The sequence below is a fragment of the Penicilliopsis zonata genome (genome assembly GCF_001890105.1).
Source record: "Penicilliopsis zonata CBS 506.65 unplaced genomic scaffold ASPZOscaffold_7, whole genome shotgun sequence".
In the NCBI taxonomy this organism is placed as follows: domain Eukaryota; kingdom Fungi; phylum Ascomycota; class Eurotiomycetes; order Eurotiales; family Aspergillaceae; genus Penicilliopsis; species Penicilliopsis zonata.
The window spans coordinates 101,931-115,751 of record NW_019208917.1 but is presented as its reverse complement, the minus strand read 5'-3'; the positions used below and the strand labels follow the sequence as shown (position 1 = coordinate 115,751).

General features: G+C 49.7%; 5 protein-coding genes across 5 annotated transcripts; 4 read left to right on the top strand and 1 right to left on the bottom strand.

Moving 5' to 3' along the window:
• Positions 1–339: 339 nt before the first annotated feature.
• ASPZODRAFT_1955502 (hypothetical protein) lies at positions 340–3,384 on the top strand. The gene is made up of 4 exons (XM_022727421.1): positions 340–352; positions 454–1,323; positions 1,376–1,900; positions 1,958–3,384. Exons 2-4 carry the CDS (start codon positions 839–841, stop codon positions 2,964–2,966), a joined length of 2,019 nt encoding a protein of 672 aa, XP_022580875.1. The 5' UTR covers positions 340–352; positions 454–838; the 3' UTR covers positions 2,967–3,384.
• Positions 3,385–3,505: 121 nt separating this feature from the next.
• ASPZODRAFT_66117 (hypothetical protein) lies at positions 3,506–4,624 on the top strand (the record flags this gene model as incomplete). The annotated part of the gene is made up of 1 exon (XM_022729352.1): positions 3,506–4,624. The coding sequence occupies one exon, from the start codon at positions 3,506–3,508 to the stop codon at positions 4,622–4,624; it is 1,119 nt and encodes a 372-aa protein (XP_022580874.1).
• Positions 4,625–4,661: 37 nt separating this feature from the next.
• On the bottom strand, positions 4,662–8,218 carry ASPZODRAFT_1955603 (hypothetical protein). Its single transcript, XM_022727422.1, has one exon. It carries the CDS (start codon positions 7,999–8,001, stop codon positions 4,933–4,935), a length of 3,069 nt encoding a protein of 1,022 aa, XP_022580873.1. The 5' UTR covers positions 8,002–8,218; the 3' UTR covers positions 4,662–4,932.
• Positions 8,219–9,703: 1,485 nt separating this feature from the next.
• On the top strand, positions 9,704–11,221 carry ASPZODRAFT_66751 (hypothetical protein; the record flags this gene model as incomplete). The annotated part of the gene is made up of 1 exon (XM_022729396.1): positions 9,704–11,221. The coding sequence occupies one exon, from the start codon at positions 9,704–9,706 to the stop codon at positions 11,219–11,221; it is 1,518 nt and encodes a 505-aa protein (XP_022580872.1).
• A 689-nt stretch (positions 11,222–11,910) lies between these two features.
• ASPZODRAFT_132442 (hypothetical protein) lies at positions 11,911–13,240 on the top strand. Its single transcript, XM_022723023.1, has 5 exons — positions 11,911–11,970; positions 12,123–12,156; positions 12,261–12,307; positions 12,450–12,608; positions 12,740–13,240. Exons 1-5 carry the CDS (start codon positions 11,968–11,970, stop codon positions 13,172–13,174), a joined length of 678 nt encoding a protein of 225 aa, XP_022580871.1. The 5' UTR covers positions 11,911–11,967; the 3' UTR covers positions 13,175–13,240.
• The last annotated feature ends 581 nt before the right edge of the window (positions 13,241–13,821 follow it).

The window sequence follows — 13,821 nt, the reverse complement described above, 5'->3', positions numbered from 1 at the left end:
CTGTCAGTGATACCCTGAATTAATTCATTCTGGTGGCGGGCTTCTTTCTTGCCAATTGCATCATATATAACCATTCTAATCACTTTGGTAATATGAAAATTAAATCAAAAAACAATAGCCCACTGGTCGCTGATACGAGAGCCTCCTCCTCTCCCCTCCCTGGACCACATCCCTACCCAAGGAAAGGCAGACTTGTTTCGTTTAGACTTTATTTGCGGCTTAGAGCCTTCGCTGATCTTTCCATTAAATATCCTGAAACAGAGTCCCTTCTTTCTTTTTTCTTCCCTGCACTGCGCCCCCGCCCCGCAAAGACAAGAGCATCAAGGGTCAGCCTTGCAGACCGCCAGCACATGTACGAGACTGACTATCTCTATTCGTTCTTTCTGTTTCAACAAAGCCAGTGTGCCGTCTCATGAGCATTAGTGGACGGCTGTGAATTGATTTTTTCCCAAGGGATAAGCCATGTCAGATACCTGAGCTCTCACCGTGGTTGGGCTCCTTAGCGGCCCAAGTCAGTCTCACACGACGAATACCATGTTTCGTTCCACGATATCATTCGTACTCAAAGACTATACTCATAATACCGTTGTCAATGAGGGGAAACCATGTGGCGCGACAAGATATGCCCGGTTGTGTCAAGACTCCGCCCAAATGGCTTGTCCACGAAAGCAAGCCGGCGGTTGCTGTGCAGAAATCGTTTATACAATGGGCTGATTAGATGGTATTTGGTGGTATTATCTACATGAGATGCCCCTCTAATCTTTCCTTCGTTCTTCCCTACTGATCTCTCGTTACACAAAGTACGCCATACTAAAAACCAATACACACACACCCACGCATGACTTCCGTGTTGCTAGAAGTCGACTACCCTATGGTCGAAATGGAGTCGACTTTGTCAGGCAGTTCTTCTTCATCGACATCCACTTATGGGAACGGGCTTTTGGAGTGGCCTGAGCTGCTACCGGGCTACGCCCCTCAAGATATACCTGACGCCGTGGAAGAGCAATGGCTACAGCACTCTTGTCCACCAGAGCTGAAAACACTATCAATCAAGCTACCAAGCGTAGTTGCGGAAATTGTGAGGCGCTCTGGGGCTGTGGAAACATATCTGCCAGCTTTAGAAGGTGACAGTGTCAATTTCCAAGAGGAGGTTCTAGAACAAGACGAGGATCATTCAACTCTGCATCGGCCTGACTCCTCTCTACCTCGCTCTTCGGTACACCAGGTCGCCCTTTCTGAACCACCGATTTGCAGATCAACATCTAGATCTCTAAATTTACGACTCAGATCTCTGTTCCAGAGATCCTGTTCCCAGAAAAGAGGGTAAGCAACTCACCTTTCTGAATGCTCAATTCTCTGTCTGATTCGCTTCAAGGGAGTGTGTAAGCTGCTTCACAGAGTTACGAGTCAAAAGATTAGTCTTGCTTTCTTGTGGACATAGTTACTGCAAGGACTGCCTCGCTCGAATGGCGCTCATGGCTACAAGAGATGAAAGTCTGTTCCCGCCGCGTTGCTGTTTTCAAGAGATCCCCATGAAAAAGATGGTTACCTACCTTTCTTCGAAAGAAAAAAAGCAGTACATGTCCAGGATACGTGAGTACGCCGTTTCTGTGGCAAACCGTTGGTACTGTCCGTCACCGCAATGCGGGCAATGGATCCCGTTGAAGGATATTAAAGAGGGTTCCAACTCTCAGCGATGTCCCCACTGCAGAGTCAGTATCTGCTCAAGATGCCGTGGGATATCTCACGGTCAAAAACAGTGTTCCTATGATACCGGTCTGCTTGCGGTTCTCGATGAGGCAAGAAACCAACAGTGGCAAAGATGCTGGGGCTGTAGGTCTGTGGTCGAGCGGACATATGGGTGTCTTCACATCACCTGCCGGTGCGGGGCAGAGTTCTGGTACCTCTTCTTGCCTTTCTTTATATTCTTCTTTTATATTGGCTAATTGATGGCTAGCTATAAATGTGGAGCGCGATGGGGGGAGCGAATGCAACCATGCTCCTGTGATGACACGCCTGCAGAGAACATAAATCTTATACACAACGATTTACCTGCTGCTGGTGATACTGATGACGACGAGGCCCAAATTACTGCTGCCATTGCAGCAGTTGGGTATCTTCAGAGAAGGGATGCAATGGAAACAGAGGAAGCAGAAGAAGCAGCCAGACGAGAGCAACTAAGTCGCGAAAATGCACGGATTCAGGAAGAGGCAGCTGCACGCGCACGTGAATTTCAACGCTTGGAGTCCATTGACGAGCGGATGACCCTCTTACAGAGATATCTCTTCGAGATCAACAAGCTTCAACAAACCACTATGATCGACCGACAAAAGGAAGAGGTGGTTTCGCTTCTTGCTGAGCAGCAGTCCTACATGGAGCGATTTGAGAGTGACCGCAACGCATTGATTGACAGGACACAGAAGAACCACGAACACCGCGTCGAGAAAGCGAAGTCTGTCCAAGTTAAAGAGGCCGCCAGGCTGAATGCGATCCACATCGAGCAGGAGATCAAGCTGATCTTGAACCTTCCATCATATTTCCATAATCAGCCCGATGCCGAAAAGCGAAGCTTAGCCGTGCTCGAGAGACTTCGAGAAAGACAGAAGACCACCAAAGCGCAACTTGAGAAAGCACACGACGAGGCCGTAGTGGCGCTGGAGGAAAGAGGGAGAGTTGAACGCGTGGCTCTCGAGACGTCGCTCAAGTCGAGATCGGAGGTTGAGCAGGAACAAGCGAAGACAGCCCGCTCGTTCATGATCCAGCACCTGGCCTACGACCGTTACTGGTTCAACGAGGCTGTGAAGAAGCGGCAAGAGCTGCTGGAAAGGTACAGGCTCGAGATGATCGAGAGCGAGAGACAAATTGAAGAACTAGATTTTGAAGAAGCCAGCAGTGGAAGACCCGTTGACTCGTCGGACAGCGATTTTATCGACCTCACACATCTCTTCCTACATACCATACTATGAGAACGTACCCACGACTGTTAACCACATTTGAAGTTTGCAGGGCCGGTTCCTACCTCTTGACTGTCGATTTATCCATATAACCCTTACCATATTATATTATCAGCACTTCGATGTGCACTTTTGCTAGGGAGAAAACCGTGAATGCGTCTTTAAAATGGCGCCCATTTTGCTTTATCCCCTCTCATCGAGACCATTTATGACTATCACAACACTAGTTACCAAAAAGCTTGGTCCACCCCCATATGAATGCCTACATAAAGATGGCAAACGCCGAATGACTTGCTGGATTTGCCTGAGCGTTATTAACGAAGTAAAGTCGTAGAGGCGACGAGGCCTATAGTAATACAAAACCAAGCAAGTGACACGCAAAACCCTAATCTACTGTTTTGGCCTTATCGCCACCCCTCTTCAGCTGGGGCCGAAATTTCTCCCGACGAACCTGACAGTCCCTTGACAGGCCATTATTGAAGACAAGCTGAGCAGCTTCTTCAGAGGAGAAAATCTTTTTCTACTCTCTTTCACGTTTTCCAGAAAAAAAAATGTCCAAAAACTTTACTGTCGTCATCGCGACGTCGCTCGCTCTCTCGACGCAATTCCAAGCGGCTCTCTCCTCTCCCACGACGGACCCCGCAGCGACTGAATACAAAGGAAAAGATGCTCTGCCTCTGGTATCAGCATCGGCGACTGCGCTCAGGGCGCAAGTCACGAAACTCTCTCTTCTAGCGATGATGTCGCCCTTCACTCCCTCAGCTATTGCAGGTATCCTGACGGCCGTGAACGAGTCGGTGCTTCCCTCGCTCGTCACCGCCGCCCTGCTCGTCACTCCGAATAAATATACCAAGGCATTCCACACAGAAATCAATACGCTGTCCAAGACAACCCTGAAGGAATTCTCGGCATTGGTGGAGGAAGTGAAGCTGATTGCCAAGCAGACGGATGAGGCGAAAAGGGAAGGAAAAGACGACAAAGATATCACCAAGCCGGATCTGACGCTCTCGACCGGGCGTGTGTGGGATGCCTGCGATAGGCTGAACGACCTCGTCGCAAAGGGGGTTGTGGGGTTTGTGATACGCCGCGTTGAGGAATGGCGAGACCTAGTGCGCGATGCAATGGAGGAGATTGAGGAGTGGGATCCCGAGGAAGGAGACGATTTCTTCGATGACCTGATAGGCGAGGAGGGGAAGGCAGACGAGGACCAGCAAAATGACGATGATGGCGATGACGATGATGATCAGGATACAGCCGCTCTCCTCGCGCATAAAAAGGCTACGCTTCGTTTCCTCAAGCCCGTCGTCCAGATGTACTCTGTCGTCGTCGTAAACCGACTAAGGATCACTGGAGGCATTTCGCTAGAGCCTTCCGAGAATATAGCGAAGCTAGAGTCGCTCATGGCCAATCTCCAAAGCATCCCGGATCAAGTTGACGAAGCGGCCGGCGCGCTCTACGAAGACAATACAGACGGACTAATCCGTCATATGAAACAAGTGAAAAGCCACGCCGCGAACGCTGTTGATATACTCGTTTCGCCATGGAGCACCAAGAAAGACGCAAGGGCGAAGAGCTCGACAGAGGACAAATTCGCAATGTGGTCCAAGGCTTGGGTGAAAGTGTTGCGTGAGGTTACCAGATGGCTGGATGAGACGCCGGACAAGGCCTGATTTGGAGTCGAGAACTAATATTATTATCACCTGTAAATACTTATACAGCGTTTCTGTGGGGTTGCACCAATATGCAGAGACGAAATAAAATCAATGTGTCCGGGAAGGTCACATATATTAAAAAGAAGAAAAAATTGCCCGAAAAGAGCACAGTTGTAGAAATACAAGATGTTTAATGTCCAAAAAAAGCATCATACCCACACTTATTGATATCAAAGGAACTTAGAGAACCCCTGTCAATATGTACGGAAAGAGAGAAAATAGGAGACATGAAAAGAAAGAGGCCCCTCATCTGTCCAACACCACGACTAAGCGTCCGTTACTTCTTCTGCCTCCCATTCAGGGAGCTCGTCGGCAGGAATGCGACCCTTCAGCCAGTCCAGAACTGCCTCAGTCCCCTTTAGAACGAGCTGCCATCTAGGGACCTTGAAGCTGTTTCCTGCGACTTCGAGCCTCCTCAAAGCGGATCCGCCCGCCCAATTCTTGCTGGAGTTTTCCGCGCCCAGTAAGCCGAGCTTGGGGGGAAGCATCTCAATATGATTGTTGCTCACATCGAGGACTTGGAGACCTTGTACTGCCTCAAACGACAAACTGGCGATTTGGTTGTCTGCTACAAGAAGGGTCATCAGTTTTGGATAGTAGTGCCGCATGGTTGGAAGAGCCCCCGTAAGCCGGTTATACGACATATCTAAGAATGAAAGAGACGGCGCTGATATATAGGTCTGCAGAGGCTCGAAGCTTGTGAGTGTGGTCGCACTCAGGTTGAGACTCTGAAGGTGAGGGAGGGTGAGAGGGGACGAAAAGAGCTCGGAACTGTCCATCGGGTTGTGTGAGAGGTCGAGGTCGGTCAGGTTTTGTGCAAGCATACTAATGGCGAGCACCGGAAAGCTATGCAGGTCATTGTACTGCAGATAGAGACACCGAACATCCTGGACCGTAATTGGCTCTAGAAGGTCTGTGTCGAACTCGGTCATCTTGGTATGTGAACGGTCGAGGACTCCCCCTGACTTCACTTGCCAGCCAGTTGAAGTCACAGGAGTTTCTGGGGCTAAGGTAAACTGTGTCCCGACGGAACCCTCTTCATCTGTCTCGTGCGATTCCGGTTCGCATCGACTCCGCAAGTCCCGCTTGAGGTCCTCGGTGTCCATAGTGAGGAACTTCCGCTCCCGTAGAGGATTGTTAGCGATGCGAAATGAAAATAGACTTTCCATCAATCCAATATTTTCATCAAGCCTGGTAATATTGTTGCCAGTGAGGTCCACATTCTTTATATTTTTCAGCTCGGTGAATCCCGCAGGAAGATCTGTCAGGCCGTTGTCATCCGCTGAAAGGGTCAGCAAGGCTTGCCACGATGACATATTAGGCAAAGTATTGATACGATTGAAATCCAGCATCAGAGTCTGGAGGTTGGGGAGAGCCAAAGCCTCATTCTCAGAGAAGCATTGCAGCTCATTATTGACAACATTTAACGTCTGCAGTGCTGGCAGTATGTGAACTGATGCCGGTATCAATATGCCTCTGAGACGGTTCTTTGGAGCCATTATCTCTTTGAGAGGAAGTTTGCATAATGCCTCGAATGGAAGAGATGTGAGCTGGTTCTGGCCGACATTGAAATTCTTGAGTGATGTTAAAGCTGCAAGACTTTCTGGAAGTTCTGTGATGGAATTTTCATGCAAATCTAGTGTTTCCAGCTTGCTTAACCGATCCAAGGATAATGTCAATGGCCCCTCTAGATTATTGCTTGCCACTTTGAGGTCGACGAGACACTCAATTCTGGAAACAATTTGCAAGTCGTCCATAGTCAGGTTGTTATTCGATATGTTAAGGGTGTGAAGCCGTTGAAGCCTTCTGATTCCGAGTGGAAGAGAACGCAGTATATTTCCATGTAAGTCTAGCAACTCTAGGCCCCCGAACTGGCTTCCCTTCTCGTCCGTTTCCGAATCAAAATCATAAGGATCGACGTCAGGAAACGCAGACTCTGGTAACTCCGCTAGCTCGTTGTCTGCAGCAATAAATTTGACGAGGTCCACGCTCTCGTACCACTCGGTCGAGCTATTCGGATCAAAGTCATACATTGTCATCACCTCATCTGGTAATTCCCTGAGAGCCATGGCAGCAATATTAAGATGTCCAGTGGTTCGAGCCGTTTCCACACGTTTCCGCAGCAGACCTTTGTTCGAGTCCGTGGGCCGTTGATTGAACGGGTCCTGGGTGTCGATGCTGGCCCATGGATCTGCAGGTGGCTCAGTCTGAGAACTTTTCTGGCTCGCAGCTCTCTTCGCAGCCTTTGCCTTGGCAATGCTCTCTCTCAGCGCGTTTGAAGATTTGCTAACTTTCCTTGTCTCGCTCTCGGCCTGCTGCTCAGGCGTGAGCTCAGATGTAGCAGATGTAACGGATGAGGACTTCGAAACTGTCGAGGAGGGTGAGGTCAAAGTAGAGGAGAAGTTGGATGATGGCTTCCTTGTCTTTTTTACCACAAGGGACGGCGGCGGAGATAAAGCCTTTGGCTTTTTTGTGTCATGATTTTTCATATCACCAAATATACTGGCCCTCGCAGGTATTGTGTCATTTTCTTTTGGAGCAAGACGATCTCGAGACAGACCGTCTGGTCCGATACTTTTGCGCAATGTAGGTTTCACAGTCTTCGGAGGAGCCATCTTCCCAAGTGAGGTCATTTGATTTGACGGTTCGCCAGCTATAGTGCTGGCCAAGGCGTCTAGATCTCTAGGCCGCGACGGCAACCGAACCGCTGACAGGAGCTGAGCAGGCACGTCAGTTCTACTCAGCTGGCGAGAAGATGATCTCGAAGGCGATCGCGAGTAGCTAGTTAGTGCGGATGGCGGTCGCGATGGCGCACGAGATGGGGAACGCATAGGACTTGCTCCGTTGAAGAAGCTCGACTGTCGCCTCACCGACGCTGGTGAGGCGGGGATTTGCGCCAGCGTTTCTCTTGTTCTCTCCGATAAAGAAGGCCGCGTAGCCCGTGTTCGGCCTCGAACGTCTTGACTAGCGGCATCCAAGTCCGCCTCCTCCGATACGGCTGATCCGTCCATCCCCTTCTCGTTGACCTTCAGTTTTCCGCCATAAAAGCTCGCCCGGATCCGGGACCCTTCTCTGTTGGCCTGTGCATTTTCTGTTGTTCCCTGTGTTTTAACAGGGGAAGCAGCCTTCGGAAGAGGCTTCTTGAAGATAGTTTCTTCCGATGGTCTCCGTAATCTGGAAGCATCGAGGCCCGGGTCTGCTCTTAATCTCTCACGTGAGGGGGACGGTCTGACGGATTTGTTTGCGGTCGATGTAGGAAGAGGCAGTCTGGATACTAATCGAGGTATCCCGCTTGGGGGTCGGCCTGGCGTTCGCGAGGATTTATCCATTTTCATGGCACTCGACGATCCTTGCTACTCTGTAGACGAACGAGGGGGGGGAGGGGGGCAGAGATCCTGGCCGTAAACTGTTGGCTCAAACGGGATAAGGCATTCCAAAGATTTTCGACGCCTTGATTGGTGGCTAATCAGTATTTCAGGTAGCACGGAGTATAGTCAAGACATATAACACAATTGTTCTCACACAAATGTGGCTCTTTGTCTTGGCTAGGACTTCATTGTTTACGGATGACCGAAGCGGGAACAAACAGTTAGTTAAGGTTGACCATATGGTACTCCCGATCCAGTTTAGCCTAGACTTTCCCTTGGCATTATGTTTTGTTAACAGTCCACCAGCTCTGCTGGACTTACTTACCATAATATAACTAACTTATTTACCAGTTATTTGGGGTTTGTCAAGTATCTGGAGGTCGTCTAACTTGGGTAGCCTTCAGTGGCGAAGTAAATAACTCCCAAGGAGCTGAAACAGGGGTTTTCCATAAGCACACTGATACAAAACCCCTGGTGGGTTCTATGGATAGGTAGAAAGAGAGCATTGCAAGTAATATAAGAGGAAACAAACAGAGACCATAAATGATCAAAATGGTTATCGGAAGTAGGGTTTCTTTTGTCTGCAAGAAATTTGCCTGCAAGTAGTACAGAATTGAATTCGCAGCCTCTTTATATCCAGATGAAGAGTTGCCGCAAACGCATCTACACACACAAATGAAGGTGGTACGGATATATTTATTTTCCTTGACCTTCCAGATACTCGAAATCGTGATGCTAGTTCTAATAAGATAGCCTTGAATCAGTGATGAAGACGAGAGTACTCCTTGTAAGAGACAGGACAGTTTGCTTGGATCATTCAGTTCAAAGGTCTTACCACTCTATATAGTCAGCCGCTAACTATTATCAATATTAGACCATTCAACCCCAGCTTCATAGACAGAATTAGTTAGAGATCAATCGAAACCTGTATATCATGGCCAAGACCTGCCGTTGCCTGACCAACAACCTCCTCCTCATTGTGTTTACTTTGCCCTGAACGCCTGTGATCTCCGCTCTAGCCTCTTTTGGAATGGTGGCATTTTGGAACGCGGTTGGGTTCACGTGTTTTGCAGTGGCTGGCCATGATTGGGCAGGGCTGGCATTGCAAGCGACAGTCCCCAGCCTCCTCTGTGACTCCTGCTGTCCCACGGTCCTTAAGGCTTCATTGCCCACGGTCCTTGCTTCTCCTCATCCCATATCTTTCCTCATTCCTGCCTCCCTTGCTCCTCCGCCACCTCCCACGAGAAGATCCCGCAGCTTGCGCGTTCTGAGAGAAAGCGGCCCTCCGGCTTCCCGATCACCTTGTCGCACGCCCCCTCCCGAGCAACCGTATCAGCGATAAGCGCATCCGACTGGCATCATCACCCAACGACAAGCATTACGCGCAGAAGACAAAAAGGACGTCGCACTTTAACACTTGGAGAGACTTTCTGGTGCTTTTCGGCGCATGGTTTAGGCAGTCTTGTCATAATTGCGCCAGTCTCCTTGATCTGAGATACATCTTATTTGTTGACATCATCCTGTCAACATAGCCAGACGAGGTCGGTATGCATTGCTCTCTCTTCCTCCTTGACTGTTGTAATAGAAGCTGATCAGGCGACAGTGCGAGCCTTCTCTTCTGAGTTGTGGGCTGTTAATTGTCCCCCTCTCGCCGCTACAATTTTACACAATGTCACAAGATTCCGAACGCCGCCTCTCGCGGGCCTCCCTTGCTCCTCCTGCTGAGATAGCGGGTCCTTCTACCCCAATCAAACGTGCATCACTTTCAGCGTCGCCCGTTCTTAGTATCATCGCCGCTAGCCATGCTTCACAATCTGATAAGAGTAAATTCCCGTCGCCTCCGCCACTGTCTTCCTCTGACATGACACCTCCGCCTTCGTCTCAAGTCCCACCGGCGCCCCTGCGACGCTCACGCTCGCGGTCGCGCTCAAATTCATACCTCGCATCGCCACCCGATCTCGAAAAGACTCTTTGCGCTGCATATGGGGCGTCAGAGAACCTTCCGTCTGCTGAAGAGATTGAGACGGCAGATGAAATGCGACTTCGCATCATCGCGAAGGAATTGCTCGGCGTTGCGCAAGAAGCCCGCATGTCAGCACTTCACTTCAAGTTACAACACAGTCTGCTTTCATTTGCGAGCAACGAGGCAGTAAAACGCGCTGAGGTGGAACAACAGTTGGCTAGGAGGGAGGTTGAGATCCTGCAGAGTTCAGAGTATCGCAATCGTCATTTAGTCACTGAGATCAAGTCTGCACAGCCTGCTTCTAATGTTGTCGAGCTTGAATCGGCTCTGAAGCATAATCAAGAATTGGAGATGGTCAATGCGACGCTGGATCGCAGGCTGCGCCGTGCAAAGAAGATGATAGAAGAGGAGAAAGAAAAAAGCGAACACCTGGCCGAGGAAAATTTATTGCTCAAAAAGCGTATCCGAGACAACCGAGAGCATCTCTCTCTCATGCTTGATCAGGGATCCTTATCTCCCAACTCTCAGACCGAATACCAGACACCTCAACGGAGGTTTAACTCTCGCTTCTCGGATCACAATGCCAGCCCTCACCTTAATCACAACAACCGCCATGATCCGTTTGCTGCTCTTCTTGCGGCAGACAAGGTCCTTAACCGCGGCGCTGCTAGCGTCAATGCCTCTCCGTACGGACAGAGAATGTCAAGGCCTCAACCTGGTGGCCACGTTCGCGGGAGCCACTCAATCTCCTCGCTACCAATGACACCGACTCCTCCCCGCATCGGCACTGCTCGCAACGAGGAACAGTATATGACCCCTGCGCACCATTCACGGAATGATCGTCCCCTAGGCTTCTCATCAGACACCAACCAGGCGGACCACGGTGGCTATGATCGAGACAGCACGATATCGGCATCGGATGGAGAGGCGGTAACCGACGAGGATGTACCTGGGTCTCTGGTTAGTTCTGTTGCGGCAGACACGCGTCGTCAAAATCCTACCGATGACAATCTTGACCACCACGCGGCAACCAGAGTTCCCAAATCCAGCACTCTTCTCCAGACGAAGCTTTTTGGCCAAGTACGAAAGCCAGGCACCGAACCTTCTCCCCGCTTTACGAAGCGTAAAGCAAGCTTTGATGGCGACAATATCGCCTCAAAAAAGTCAAGACCTGCTGAAGAGGTCGGTCTGGGAATCAAGACATGGGGTGTAGAGCACACTTGACTTGAGAAAACTGAAAGCTTCCGCGCTGCAAATGTTTGCTAGCTCTTCTTGTTTGCCTGCGCCTTTCAGGGTCAGTAATGAGACATGAATCAGTATGATATGATAGGGAATCTGGCGTTTCAGATAGCTTTTTGATAGGGATGCTTTTTGAAGAAGGGTTGTTTTTTTTTCAATTGACTGTAACTTGACAAATGATCTAGGCTATGTTTGGGCTTTGGGGGTAAGTAGCATACAACCTAGGCAGATAACAAGTACCTTAGGATACTCTTAGCTATAACTAAATGCAAATTCAAAGCTGACAATAGAACTCTTATCATTATATTTTTAAGAAAACTTGCTTATATAGGGATTTCTCAGCCTATAAAATCAGATCTACCTGATCTTTTGAACAATCTACCAGGCTCTTACTCTTCCATATAGAATATCTAGATCAAGTGAAGTCGTAGATCTCACATACCTAGGTAGTTTGGGACATTGATGAACTACCAGTCAGGTAAACCGCAACAGTAAAAGGCAAAGTTACATACGCCGTACAGAGCGGATACAAAGATACCGTCGACGGTATGAAAGCGGTAACGAGAGTTTCCGGATGTGGAATAGCGGGTAGGGCTCGCTAACGCGGGCTTGGACCACACCAAAAAAAGTTCCACCCCCAATATCGAAACGACCTTCGTCGGGAGTCTTGAGATACGACCAGCAACCACCCGACGACGACAATACCCGGTTCTTGATCCCCATCCGACACAATGGTGCGTTTTTCGATCCTGAGATATAATCGTCGAGTCGAAAATATGATCGACTCGTGAGATTATCGCTCGAGACAAATTTTTTTGTACCCTGAAGGGCTACGCGACGAAAGGTTGAATTTGATGCTGACGGATTGTGTGTTGGTGATATATAGGCGATCAAGCACAACAACCAGATCCCCAACAACCGTGAGTAAACGCCCGTCTGGAGGAGTGTTTCGATCTGTTTTATATGAATGGTCGAAAATTTTTGTCGTGCAAGGGAATGAGGTGTGCTAATGGATCTGGGATAGACTTCCACAAGGACTGGCAGCGTCGTGTCCGCGTGCACTTCGACCAGGTATGAGTCCCATAAATCATCGGCGTTTCTACGACTTCACTCGGTGTCATTACGAATTCGCTTTGTCTGAATACGATTGTCAACGACATGAGAATGAAAGAGGGATAAAAAAAAAACTAACAGATTGTCTGTCGCAATATAGCCCGGTCGCAAGCACCGCCGTCGTGAGGCCCGTCTCGCCAAGGCCGCCGCTGTTGCTCCCCGCCCGACCGACAAGCTCCGCCCTGTTGTGCGATGCCCTACCATCAAGTACAACCGCCGTGTCCGGGCTGGACGTGGCTTCACCCTTGCTGAGCTCAAGGTAAATATGCCTGCACCCACGATCGACTGCCGATTTTCGGGCGCGTGATCTTGAGGAATTTTTTCTTTTGCGCTGGGAGCCAGTTGCATTTTTCGATATGAAGAGAGGCTTATTGCAATTTTTCTATATAGGAAGCCGGCATCCCCAAGAAGCTCGCCCCCACCATCGGTATCTCCGTTGACCACCGCCGTGTCAACTACTCCAAGGAGTCGCTCGTCGCCAACGTTGCTCGTCTCAAGGACTACAAGGCCCGCCTGATCCTCTTCCCCCGCAAGAGCGGTCAGTTCAAGAAGCTCGACTCTTCCGCTGAGGAGGTCAAGGCCGCCCAGGCCGCCTTCGCCGAGGGCAAGACCGCTGGCTACGCCACCAGCGCCAACGCTCTCCTGCCCATCAAGAACATCTCCGCCGCCGAGGCCATCACCGAGGTCAAGCGCGATGCCCTGCCGAAGGGTGAGGAGGCTGCCTACAGACGCCTGCGCGATGCTCGCAGCGAGGCTCGCTACCAGGGTGCCCGGGAAAAGAGAGCCAAGGTCAAGGCTGATGAGGAGGCTGCCGCCAAGAAATAAACATGCAGAATCCCCCAGTCTCTTTCTCTCCCTTTCCCTTTTTCTCTCTCCCTCCTTGTGCACCGGTGACCATCGGGTTGATTTCGTCGAGGATAAAGTGTGTAACCGTGTGTGTGGGCATGGCGTGGCGCCTCCTTATCTCGTTTCCTTACTAAACCAAACCCTATTGTTCCTTAAAAATACGAACCCTCCGAGCCTTCTCGAACGAAATGCAAATTCCTAAATTATGTTCTAGACGTGCTCCGCCTACCTTTTTGTCATGGGCCCTGCTCCTGGATGAAAGACGGCGAGAATGGATCGTAGATTCGCGCACTCGAGTCGGCCAAAACGCTTCTCATAAAACAGATCAGCATGGATCTTTGGCATATCTAGATGAGAGACAGAATGGGTTTGGGAATAAGGGTATAAAAGTGTCATTAATATTCTATTTGAGTTGTCACACAAGGTATATTCGGAGCTTGGCTTCCCCTGCAGCCTTCATGGACTGTTTAATGTATGTACCGCGTACAACATGGTTCTGATGTCTCTGGGATTTTTGTAGCTGCACCGCACTCTCGCCATAAATCGTGAAATCGATTGATAGCTACAATGGGACCTTCATCCTAAGTCAAGACTCCAACAGTGCGACTTTGATATGGCGAAACACT

Excerpts from the sequence above, each read along its gene's own strand:
- ASPZODRAFT_1955502 (XM_022727421.1), top strand. The coding sequence starts at position 839 with ATGACTTCCGTGTTGCTAGAAGTCGACTACCCTATGGTCGAAATGGAG. Across the intron at positions 1,324-1,375 it reads TCCTGTTCCCAGAAAAGAGG|GGAGTGTGTAAGCTGCTTCA; the intron begins GTAAGCAACTCA and ends ATTCGCTTCAAG. Across the intron at positions 1,901-1,957 it reads CGGTGCGGGGCAGAGTTCTG|CTATAAATGTGGAGCGCGAT; the intron begins GTACCTCTTCTT and ends ATTGATGGCTAG.
- ASPZODRAFT_1955603 (XM_022727422.1), bottom strand. The coding sequence starts at position 8,001 with ATGAAAATGGATAAATCCTCGCGAACGCCAGGCCGACCCCCAAGCGGG.
- ASPZODRAFT_132442 (XM_022723023.1), top strand. Across the intron at positions 12,308-12,449 it reads TCCGCGTGCACTTCGACCAG|CCCGGTCGCAAGCACCGCCG; the intron begins GTATGAGTCCCA and ends GTCGCAATATAG. Across the intron at positions 12,609-12,739 it reads TCACCCTTGCTGAGCTCAAG|GAAGCCGGCATCCCCAAGAA; the intron begins GTAAATATGCCT and ends TTTTCTATATAG.